General features: G+C 47.0%; 1 protein-coding gene across 6 annotated transcripts in view; it reads left to right on the top strand.

Annotated features, from left to right (window-relative positions):
• LOC122365839 (alpha-2-macroglobulin-P-like) overlaps positions 1-11545 on the top strand; it is a 50178-nt gene extending 38633 nt beyond the window's left edge. For all 6 annotated transcript variants that reach the window (XM_043337423.1, XM_043337420.1, XM_043337421.1 and 3 more), the window contains exons 20-35: positions 2443-2527; positions 3031-3174; positions 3594-3790; positions 4131-4216; positions 4633-4745; positions 5197-5350; positions 6687-6824; positions 7091-7191; positions 7359-7505; positions 7797-7929; positions 8346-8500; positions 8936-9100; positions 9516-9599; positions 9938-10124; positions 10460-10632; positions 11004-11545. In XM_043337423.1, coding sequence (XP_043193358.1) covers positions 2443-2527; positions 3031-3174; positions 3594-3790; positions 4131-4216; positions 4633-4745; positions 5197-5350; positions 6687-6824; positions 7091-7191; positions 7359-7505; positions 7797-7929; positions 8346-8500; positions 8936-9100; positions 9516-9599; positions 9938-10124; positions 10460-10632; positions 11004-11030 — 2089 coding nt within the window. In that variant the 3' untranslated portion in view covers positions 11031-11545. The remainder of the gene's footprint in view (positions 1-2442; positions 2528-3030; positions 3175-3593; positions 3791-4130; positions 4217-4632; positions 4746-5196; positions 5351-6686; positions 6825-7090; positions 7192-7358; positions 7506-7796; positions 7930-8345; positions 8501-8935; positions 9101-9515; positions 9600-9937; positions 10125-10459; positions 10633-11003) is intronic.
• Positions 11546-12076: the final 531 nt, after the last annotated feature.

The following is a 12076-nucleotide window of genomic DNA, read 5'->3' as shown; positions in this document are numbered from 1 at the left end:
TTCGATGCCAGTTCCAGTCCAAAAAAGGCGGGGTCGCCCCCACCTCTCGGCGGAAACCGTTAAAAAGGTCAGGGTCTTTTTGAGGGCCTTTGAAGCTAATTTCAACATCAGAAATAGCCAAGGCCTTACAAGTTATCAAAAACAACCACTGTGACAGCTGTAGCCACCAGGAACTGGCTGGACCAGAAGTTCCTGGGTCAGATAATCAGCTGCCTCACCGCCCGCCCCCATGGCCAGCGCGAAGCCCCGATCTGTCACCGCTAGACTTCTGGTTTTGGTCATTGACTCAGTAGCTCTCGCAGAGCTGAGGAAGACTCAAGTCGCATCACTTCGGGAGCTGAAGAGCACAATTCAAGGCTTTGCCGACAGTCTGGACGCTGAATATGAAAACGGGCTGTGAGGCACCTCCGGACACGTGCCGAAACGGTGCATCAAAAGAAGGGGCGGATATGTGGAATAGGTTTGAGTGACGGTGATATCGCTGTTATATATTCAAATGTCCAACAATTGCGGATGAAATGATATGCAAATTTCCTTAGAAAACATTGTTCTTATGAGCATTATGACCTTTTACTTTTTGACACTTTTAGTGAAACACCCTGTATGCACTATGTAGGGACAGAGTTTATCAGCTTAGGTGTTACGACATGGTGTACTGGATGTAAGACCAACGCTGCGCCAACCTCTGGGCGACTAAGAGTTGTCTCCCAAGAGTCGTCACCTAGCCTTCCCATAGGCTCTGTTCCTCTTTAGGACAGCCGCTGCTATTTGTTTTGTCTCAGTGCTGACTTTGTTCCGATGAATTTTGTGTTTCTTATCCCGCGCCCTGCTGGGGGGGGGTGTTTGAACACCCCCCCTTGTGGTTTTTCGCGAATATCTCAAAAACGGCGGCGCGGAGCGCCGCCGTTTTTGGTACACCTTATCATACATCAATTCTACACATGTTGTGAAAATTTCAGACCAAGGTCATTCAAGGTCAGGTCACCAGGTCACTTGAAGTGACCTCACCTCATAAAAAGTTTCAATGTCTGTCATAGCTACACCGAGTGACCGATCGCTTTGAAACTTTCAGCGATTGCTAAGAGCAATAACATGTACAAAATGTATATCTCAGAATTTTGATATCGATGACCTAAGGTCAGGTCAATTTTGCGACCTCCCCATTATAAGTCAATGGGAGAAAATTGAAATGCGCCTGTTTTGGACGAACGACATTATAAACACTCCCAAACACTGAATTACAAGTGGTTTAGACACACTGAACATGAAAATGGTGTCCGTGACCCCTGTTTATGCCCTGAGGTCATCTTAGGTCACGAATGGTATCTAACAGTTTTTCGCAAATAACTTTTGATAGAGGCATGCTAGAGCGATGAAAACGCCTTAGATGTGTTCAGCTCGACGATACGGATCGACTGATATGCAACATGACCCTTTCCGGTCAGGTCATGACCTTGACCTGAGGTCAAATTTTCAAGTTGACCTTTCAAGGTCAAGTTATAGTTCATTCGATGCGTCTTGACGAGGGGAACACGATGCCGGTAAAAGTAAGCTCGTACAAGGCTTGGGTCAAAAGTTATTGCAGAAAAACTGTTTCCGAAAAAATCGGCTATTTTTGCAGTTTTTGCCCCCTGCAGGCAAAACCGTTGACGTTAGGTCAAATCTGAGAAAATTACTCAGAAAGGGCGTTAATAGGGCTATCGAATGCGCTTTTCCGCGGCGCTGTAGCTCTATTGGTTCCCGAGTTATGCGTTGGCTTCTTGGAAATTGTCGACATTCGACCTGGAAATCGGCGAAATTTTGCCTTCAATGACCTCTGGTGACCTGACCTTTGACCTGACCAAAAAATTGACCGAAGTGATTTCCTCATTATTTTTTACGCTCTTTCGAACGCCGCCTTCCGCGTATCGCTACGTGGCCCAGGAGCCGAGTTAGAAGGGGGGGTGTTCAAACACCCCCCCCCCCCCCCAGCAGGGCGTGGAAATCCAGGACCCCCAGCCGGGCGCGGGTTATCATGCCGAATGGGCATCAGTCTATGAACGCGTTCATGTTCAGCAACGTAGTAACAGTGTGCCTTTACACCTGAGTTTGTGTTGTTTGTAATATGTGTGCCCATCACCCTTTTCTTCTAGTGTTCTCAAATGCCGTTCCATGTCTCCCATATCTATGTCTCAAACCAGCGTTCCTCACCTTTGTCCGTATGAGTGATTGTTAACTTGATTTCTTATGATTTTTCCTCATCTTCTTTTGGCATGAGTGTTGCTCTTCTTTTTTCCTAGTGTGGATGTTTCCACCATGTGTTCTACAAATTTGCCTCCAGTGTCTGCCCTCCTTGTCAATATATGTGTGATCCTCTCTTGTGCCTTGCCCTGATATGGGCGTCCTTCACCTACCCTGTAACGTCGCGGTATGAGTAGCCCTCCCCCGTGTCTACGCTGCCAGTGCGGAGGGTGTGAAGACTGTCACGTCCGAGATGCCAGACACCATCACCTCCTGGGTCGGATCAGCCATCTGCACCAACAGCAAGGTCAGTGACAGGTGGTCGGATCAGCCATCTGCACCAACAGCAAGGTCAGTGACAGGTGGTCGGATCAGCCATCTGCACCAACAGCAAGGTCAGTGACAGGTGGTCGGATCAGCCATCTGCACCAACAGCAAGGTCAGTGACAGGTGGATGGATCAGCCATCTGCACCAACAGCAAGGTCAGTGACAGGTGGATGGCATAGTTACGTGAAGGCTTGTTAACGTGAACTGTTAGTCCGGCTCAACCTCCAAGTGGTGGCTCAGGAAGCACAGAATAAAGATCGATTCTATGAGTCATCCTGGTTTGCCAAATAATTAATAGGGTTCATTACAACAAAGCTAAACACGAGTGTGCTTGTTTTATTTTACTCATTCTCGGGATCTTAACTGATAAGACGCTTACGTTGAGGGGTAGCGCTGCGCCCAGTACACTAGTGCACCAAGTTATGAATAACTTCTTTTTGCCAATGATGGGAAGTTTTGACTTCACCTTGGATGACTCGCAGGACGGATTCGGCATCTCTAACAAGACCAGCATCACCACCTTCAAGCCGTTCTTCACCGAAGTGTCTCTGCCGTACTCGATGAAGCGTGGTGAGATCCTGAGCATGTCTGTCAGCGTCTTCAACTTCCTCGACTCCAGTCTCTCGGTAAGCTTGCGTCAATTTGGCCCTCCTGATTGATATGCAAATGTGCGACGGGCTAGATCTCACTTGGGAAACTGATTAAGTGGGGCAATCAGCTGGGTCTAAGCTTTATGTCCCTTCTCACATATAAACTTAGCGATGAAAGTCTCTAACCTTCGACTGTTGCTTTGTACCCCCTCGGAAGATGCATGTGTATGCTGTATAATCTACTACCTGTGGCTCTAAGTCTCGTATCTCGCGATGTACGTTCTGAGCGGTTATGGCATTCAATGCACATTTGTTTGTCCCTTACCTGAAGATATTCTTTCACCTCTTAGCTTGCGGTCCATCTCTGTGACAGTGCTTCATTATCCGGGTGTTCGTTCGGTACTTTCGTATCTGCAGATGAAGAGTTCCGCTCACTTCATGTCCGCTCTTTCCAGGTTTACCTCGAAGTTGGTGCCTCTGACCAGTATGAGATTAGCGGAGAGGTCGCCATGGGTCTCTGCATTGCCGCCGGTCGCACTGAGGTCAGGTCGTTCCCGGTCAACTTCCTGGGTCTGGGCGAGGTCAACATCACAGTCACGGCCAGGGCACAGGACGGATACTGCGACGAAGGCAACACCATCGCGCCGGGCAGGTCAGCTATTGGCTACAGCTACTTTAGCTCCTGGTGGCTCTATGTTGGGCGGGCCATCAACGGATGTAGTTCATAGGCGTTAGGAAGGGCCGGTTGGCAGTCAGCCCGCAGCCGTTATTGTCAGTACTTAGTCATGTGGCGTGAAATACGTAGCCTGTTGATACTGACCACTGGGTTACTCGGTTCCCTATTGCCTCTTTTACTGGACAAGATTCTTACATCTTTTGGAATTACATGAGAATTAAAGGAATAACAATGAAAATTATTTATGGTCTAACAGCGAAGAATGAAAAGATTATCTGTCATCACGCTCGCTTCTGACGCATTTTCTGTACCGCAGTGACACCGTCATCCGACCAATCGTCGTCAAACCAGAGGGATTCCCTCAAGAAGTGACCCACTCTCGCTTCATCTGTCTCGACAAGGGTAAGGCTTCTGAGTGCACTTACTCTATACTCTCTTTTTGCTCTCTTTATACTCTCATACTCTCTTTATTCTTACAATCACTCGTGTATTATTTTAGGGAGCTTAATATGTTGGGAAATATTGTTGACGAAGAGTAAAGGTGAAAGCGTAGAGTGTAGAAGTTAGTAATGCCCGGATATTCGGAACAAGTTGGGCTTATCTGACTGAATCTGGCAGATGCGGTAGTGTGGTCATGCCTTGCTGGTGTCGCAGGGCCAAGCACCAGTTATGGACCTCAAGTCGTCAACATGCACTTTACGCACTAAACACGGAATCAAGTCCATTGCCGCTTACCATATACATACAGCTCCCACATAATCTCGCACTCTCTCTCTCTCTGTTGCCACTTGCTGATTCAGTCATGTTTTTGTACGCAGATGACGACCACCACACGGAGACGGTGAACCTGCCGGTGCCGGAAGGCCTGGTGCCCGACTCTCAGCGCGCCTACTTCTCCGTCATCGGAGATCTTTTGGGACAGACCTTCCAGGTAGGGCGGCACACGAGGTACACGAGCTATGTTGGCTGGGTAGTTAAGTTGTTTACAATGTTGTAGTAATCCGTTAACAGGGCTGTGGTAGTTCGTAAACAAGGCTGTGGAGTGTGGGGATTACCATCATGGATGTCTAGGATTACCAGGGTCCTTTCACTTTGACTAAGTTCAATTTCCTGCAGCCGCTGTCCTTTTGCCTCACGGACATAGGTTTTTCCTTCCACCTTTTTGCATTTTCTGAACCTGTCCGTGAGAATTGTCAATCGGCGCAGTTTATTTGCATGACAAATCACTCCAACAAAGTAACTTCATCGCCATTTCTTTCAAAGAAATAGGAACGCAGGGACCCAAATGATCACCCTCCGTACCATAGCATTCCATGAAGCTGCGTCATCGTATACCTCTTCCTCGGACTGTTGCATTAACCTCTGTCTTTAACTACCCCCAGGGTCTGGAGGGAGGTCTCATTAAGTCGCCTACCGGCGCCGGTGAGCCCAACATGATCACTCTGGTGCCCAATATCTACATCCGTCGCTACCTGGAGACAACTGGTCAGCTCAACGAGCGTCAGAGACGACAGCTAGAGCACAACATGAAGAGCGGTGAGAAAGGAAGATGAGATCTTATATCTGTGAAGTGAAGGGACATAAGAGCGAGGAAGGAGGTCTTAATTGGAGGATGTGAGGACACCGGGTTCGGGAGATGGGGGAGGAGTGAGCACGTTAAAGGAATCTTAAACCCTCGCCCGCACATGCCATTTTCCCATCCTAGAACGCACATGGGGGGGGGGGAGGTTGCCACCCCCCGCGCCATTTCGTTCCTGTTGGAGATAGAGCTTAGCAGTAAAGACCAAAAAGATTCTTTGGGAAGAGACAAATCCAATGATACCCAGTTTTACCTTCTCAGGTCAGTCATTGACCTTCCAGGTCAGGTCAAACTAAAAAATGTTGCTGTTTTGGGTCACCGTTGGATATCAAGTGCGCTGCTTATCAAATACCGATGACGATGCTGATTTCTGGTGCCAAGCCAACTAGAACCTCTTTGTCACACTACCCGACCAGAATTTTGCTGCTGAGGTCATTTCAGGTCAAGTTAGGTCAAGGTCAATTATATGTGTTTGTATGTCTGTGTGTGTCTGTGTGTATACTGATGTGTGCACCGATTGTTTTTGGGTCCATATTACATGAAATCATGATCTGAGAAGCTTTTACCAAAAATGCAGTCAAAAAACTTCACAAAAAAGTAAATTCAGCTTGCCTAAAACGCAATTATCTTAGATGACCTAGGTTGACCTTGACCCTGACCTTGACCCCTGTACATCGTCGAACAACATGTTCCATGATAGGTGGGAGGTAAGACTGGCAAAAAATCTGAAATAAGGGTGTCAAAAGCTCACAAGGCCCATGGCAAGCCCAAGATGTTGAGAATTGGCCATTCGGGTCATGACATGACCTGAAAAACAAGGTCATATCTCCGAAACCAAAAATCACAGAAACTTGAAATTTTCAGTGGACATCAAGAAAGGATAGAGGAGCAGCTATACGAAAAATCAGCCTTCTAGCTTTAAAAATGTTGAGTGCAGAACAGAAAGAGTACCTGGGGGGGGGGGGTGGCAACCACCCCACCCCCCCATGTGCGGGCGAGGGTTTAAAGAAGTAAAGGCACTGGATGGGATACTCTCCTAATGACGTGTTGGAAGAAGGATTAAACTCTTGAATCGGCTAGGACGATCCATGCTTTAATAAATGTGAGTCGGATAATAATAATAATAACTGCAGTGAGTCGGATAATGAAAGCCTGTTCGGGAAATTTTGGAGCGACGTGATCTAATTCGTCGCACCGACAGGTCCGTATTGTTGTTAGCGAGTGCCCGCAATGCTGCGATGGTCATTGCTGGTTTAGCGGTCCATTTACAGTCCCATCACTCCTCTGTTACAGGCTACCAGCGCCAGTTGCGCTTCAGGCGGTACGATGGCTCGTTCTCGTCGTACGGAAATGAGGACCCTCAGGGCTCCATGTGGCTCACCGCCTTTGTTGTCAAGGCCTTCCGAGAGGCGTCCGAGTACATCGAAATCGGTCAGTTCTTGAAATGTGTGCAAGAAAATGTCATGAAGTTTGCGGTGCTTGCACGCAATGATTTGGGATGGCACTTTTTTCGTAATGGATGCTTACTAAGACTGAAATAAGATCAAGGTAAGGTAGTACCTTGCGGTAGCGTCGAACTGTTATGTTGCGGTAACAAAGCTTGTTGGACCAGCTAACTAGTGTTAAAATTCATTATTAGATATTTGCAGTAGAATCAATTTTTTTTTTCAAACACTATTTTTCTATCTTGTTTCTAGATGAGACTATTATTAACAAGGCTAAGGACTGGATTCTGAAGAAACAGAACACTACTGGCTGTTTCCCGAGGTTCGGCGAGCTTATTCACAAGGAGCTGAAGGTAAAGTTCTTTTCTCTTCTTAGTTACCGTTTGAGTTCATCATTACGTTTTGCTTGGAAATTGATTTTCACTTTCTTACATCATGTCTATGAAATTTAAGTTCGAAAGTTGTAATAAGAATGTTCCTTTGAATGTGTCAGAGTTGATCATCAAGTTGTCGCACTTAGGGTGGCACCGAGCGAGGTGGTGAAGCGGCCCTCACGGCCTTCGTCATGCTGGCTCTGAAGGACATCGCAACCACTACTGAGCTGGCCAACGGCTTCGCCTGCCTAGAGGACGGCCTTCTGCTCCCCAACAAGACCCTGTACTCGGAGGTGAGTGTTCAACGCCGTCAGCGAGCAGCGCACTTTGTGGGATCCAATTGAATAAAGTGGCACAAAGATTTTATTGATTCTTATAGTGGGCATTATCATACAGATAAATAGAGAACTGTTGAAAATGGTTGCATTACGGCGACGCTTGGGGAGCGAAGCCTTAAATTTAGGGACTACATGTGATTGAAACACAAACACCTTTTGTTTATTTCTTTTTCTCATAACTCGATATATCTTTCCAGCATGATAATCCAAAGGAACCCTTACGCAATATCTCCGCTGCTTTTTCAGATTCTTTTGGCTTACACATACCTGAATATGGGCCAAGATGTCAAGGGAGAGAGGCTGGTGAACAAGCTGATGTCGAAGGCCAAACGCGAAGGAGATGACATCCTCTACTGGGAGGGCGACCGCGATTCTCTCTGTGAGTTAATCTGGAATCAGTAAAATCATGGATGGCGAGAGTCCTGTCTGGTTGCTTCTGAAGCATTTCGGCCGTTTGTCTCATTATGTGGAAAGTATAATGACACGCAGTGATGAATGCTACGAACGGTGTTGAGAATCAGCTACAACTTGCTTATCGAGCATACACAACAGCACCATGTGAAACTGTGGAAGCGCCACGCGTTTGTACACGTTCATGCCAAATAACTACGTAAACTTAGCTAATCTAGTCCAGCAAAGTCATTTCTTTAGCAAAGTCAGTTTCTTACGTCCTTTTTGGTTTCCACGATAAGCAGACACACCCATCGTTTGTCTTTGGCTTTGTGTTTCGCGCTACCCGACCTCGAGACTGATGCTCAACCAACAGTCAACACTGACACCGTTTTACGTCTGTAGTTGGTGGAAGCCGAGCCGTGGACGTCGAGATGACTGCCTACATGGCTCTCTCGCTGATGCACATCTCCGGAAAGGGTAATATGGAGGAGGCAGCGCGCGCCATTCGCTGGATCAACACCCAGAGGAACAGCAACGGGGGTTTCAAATCCACTCAGGTTAGTGATGGCTCAGGCTCAGGATATGTGCATTATTCACATTTGGTGCCATTTTCAGGTGTTTGTGGATTATTTCTTTCGAGTAGTACTTCGCAAATGTAAAATGATCCAACTGCAAATGCCAAATAAAACTCGGTGAAATGGAACGTCTTCGAATGCATAACTTTCTTTGAGTATGTTATCTGGTTATATCACGACTTGAGATGTCAGGATCTTTTCCTCAAACACGAGGACCTGTATATCTGACTGGATCGCAGGGATTCCGACATGAAACTACCAATGTTGACATTTTCCTGCTGAGCTGCCACCTCTGACGGCATGCCTCAGGCAGCGGGAGAATGCGCCCTAGAAAAAATTGCATTCTCCCACTGCTTTACAATCCTGGCCTACCTGCCAGTGCCATCGTTCACGTCCCGCCTCTTTCTGCGCTTGCAGGACACCATTGTTGCTGTGGAAGCCCTGTCAGAGTTCGCGTCTCGCACGTTCGCCTCTGATCTGGCCACGAGTGTGTCTGTAACTGCTGGAGGAGAGACTGTTCAGCGGATGGTGGATGGAGACAACAGACTGCTGTATCAGGAGTCCAAGGTGCCAGACCTGACGGTGAGTGCAAACTGCGCGGACGGAACTGACTGCTGTTGCAGCAGTCCAAGGTGTCATGTCTACTCTCACAATATCTTGAAGGGAATACAAGACGCGCCATGATAATGGCGCGTATCTCAGGTTATTTGCCTCTCCACCATTCCAGAATTTTCCGTGAGGCAGCCCCGTTATAAATTGTCTGATATAGGATAAGGATCAACTTGGCATTTCAAAAGATATGAAATTCGACTCTTTGCGAAAGGGAAACTAGGTATTGCTTAGGGAAATTCGATCATTTTTCGGCTTCTCTCAAACGTTGTTTGACTGTCTTAACGTCGCAAAGTCAGTCAAAAGTGTGACCTTCTTCTTCTTCTAAAAATGTGACCGACCTGTGTGTTCGACCGGCTGCTAAGTCGTGTGTGCCTTTGTGTTCCAGCTGCCTGGCACCATGAACTTCGATGTCAGTCCGCCTGGCTGCGTGGTCTACCAGAGTATTTTCCGGTTCAGCAGCACTCTCGAGGTACAGAGTTTGTTCTTCTCTCAGAGCCATTCCTGCTGGTACCACTGCCTGTGTTTGTTGATGCTTGCCCGCCGTTGAGGAACGGCGGGCAAGCGGCGACTTCAACTGCTGATGAGCTGTGCCGTGGCGGCGGCCGCAGCCGTGTTTACATTTGTTTATGTATGACATTCAGACTAGGCGCTTTGAGTTAAGCTTTTGCTTTTGCGTCTGTCTTATATTTTGTACAAGTTCAGCCCGTATTTTTTGTTTAATAAACTTGGTGATGATGATGATGATGATGTTGATGATGGTATGGCGCTGATGTACTGTTTCACGACACCACTCTCATGGTTTCCCAGGTGCCCGACCCTGCCTTCTCTCTCGGTGTGGCTGCCAAGAAGCGAGGCCGTACTGGCTACGAGCTGGAAGTATGCACCAGCTTCCTCCGAAACTCTGGCGCCGTGGACCGCGCCATTCTGGAAACGGAACTGCCCTCCGGCTATGTTGCTGTGGACAGCACCCTGAGGGACCTGCGCAGAGGCTCAGGTGGGCTTTCATAGGACACTTAATAGACACGGGGGTTCAAGAAATGGTCACTCTGTAGGAGACAGTACGAAAAAGTCGGAATGCATTTCAAGCGATGTCAGAACAGGACATGCCGACATAGGTTACACATATCTGTTGAAGTTTCTGAATTTCATTGGCTTGTGTCTATATTGCTTTCCTTATAGTTTTAGGTGTCTTCGTTTGGTAAAATAAACATCTAAAAATTTGTGGGATGTATATCATGTAATTGTAATGTAATTGTACTGAATCGAAACGATCAGTGGGTTGGCATTATTACGAAACCTTTTGAATTTCCTGTTGCCTGTCTTTTACAGCTGTTCGCAGCTATGAGATCAAGGAAGGTAAAGTGATCTTCACACTGCAAGGAGTGGCCGAAGATAAGACCTGTCTGGAGTTCCGCATTATTCAGGAGAACGAAGTTGAGCAACTGAAACCGTCCATTGTGAAGGTGCACGACTTCTACCGTCCCGAGGAGAGGAACATTCAGGTGAGCACGCTGGGAGTTACAGAGCTTTTCTACCAGATTGGGTAGCGTGACCCTGGTAGCCTGTTTAGTTGGTGTAAGCTGTAGATATAGCTGTAGATACGATGATAATATGAGATGAAATAGTTTTTTATATATCTAACCTACATTGTGTTATAAAGTACCCTCTCTAGAAACACGTCAAAAGATATGCGTAAAAGAATTGACGATTTTATATGAGGTTAAATGCTACAAAGCAAACATGAGTATGTTAACACATTAACAGTAGGTATCACAACAAATGTAATAAATCATACATCTGTGCTATCATACCAGTGTCAGTGTTACCTTTACTTGCCCAAAACTCAGAGTTGACATGTCTCCCATGTTTTCAGGAGTACGAGCTGACTCCCGCTGCTTAGAAAACTCACATCGATCTCTGCACGTCGTCTACGGCCCGTAGCACAGCTCTGACGGCCCAAGCGGAACATACGGCCCGTACTGTATGCTTACGGCCTGTGCCGTAAGGCGGCGCGGACCGCGGTAGCGGACGTCAAATCATAGCTGCGAAAGCATTGGCATTTCTCGTATGACCATAGGGGCTTGATTTTCGAATAGCTTGCTAGATCGAGTTTCTGTGTATGTATCCATTGGTGGTTGGCTGAAAAGGGGGCACGCACCGCCGTCTAGTGACGCTGCTTGATATTAAAATGCTTCGAACGTATATTTAGGCAGCGAATCAGTTCTGTTTGTACGCCATAGTCCATGCTTATGGTGCGTCGTTTGTGCAAGACTAAGTCGAGTGACACTGTTCAGAATGTTCTCAGCACGGGATTGGGAATAATGTACGGTCATCGTCAGTGGCTTTGAAAAGGGTAAATCAATAGCTACTTGTGACCTTACATGCTGGTTTCAAAAATAAACTTACCGTGGTATATGACGTTTTTGGAAGTGATGTTGATGATACCTTTGCCAAGTCAGGAAGTTTGTAAGAACAGCAAGACGCCTTTTGGGGCGATAAAGGCGAGCGCGAGTGTGACCCATGCAAGGGTGCTAGTGTGAGTGGGTACAGTCCACAGCAGAAGTACTGTGTGGTTTCAGTCATGGGTATGTTCTGTTTCTGAAGCCTAGGAACGATTAGCCAGACTGCAACGAGACTAAATGTAGCTTACATGTATCTTCACCCTTGCAGCTACAACTTTATCTATTGACGTCTTCTTTTCAATCAGTCCGCATTTAAAAATCGTCGGTTAAAGCCATCCTTTGGGGTTGGTAAAACCACACATTACTTTAGCGATGGGCTGTATCCTCCAACTGACTGACTTGTGTGCGGCACCCTACTTACGGCTATCTTGGGGTGTGCCAGATTTGAACGTATCTGGCCCAGTCATTCTCGGATATGGAGGTGTACTCTTTCATTAGCGTACGTGCAAACTGGGTTCAAATTTAGTTTTTATCGGCATTCCGC

The sequence above is a fragment of the Amphibalanus amphitrite genome, unplaced genomic scaffold (assembly GCF_019059575.1).
Source record: "Amphibalanus amphitrite isolate SeventyFive unplaced genomic scaffold, NRLGWU_Aamphi_draft 000766F_arrow, whole genome shotgun sequence".
Classification (NCBI taxonomy): Eukaryota; Metazoa; Arthropoda; class Thecostraca; order Balanomorpha; family Balanidae; genus Amphibalanus; species Amphibalanus amphitrite.
The sequence above is the reverse complement of the archived record's forward strand: the minus strand, read 5'-3'. Positions and strand labels throughout refer to the sequence as shown.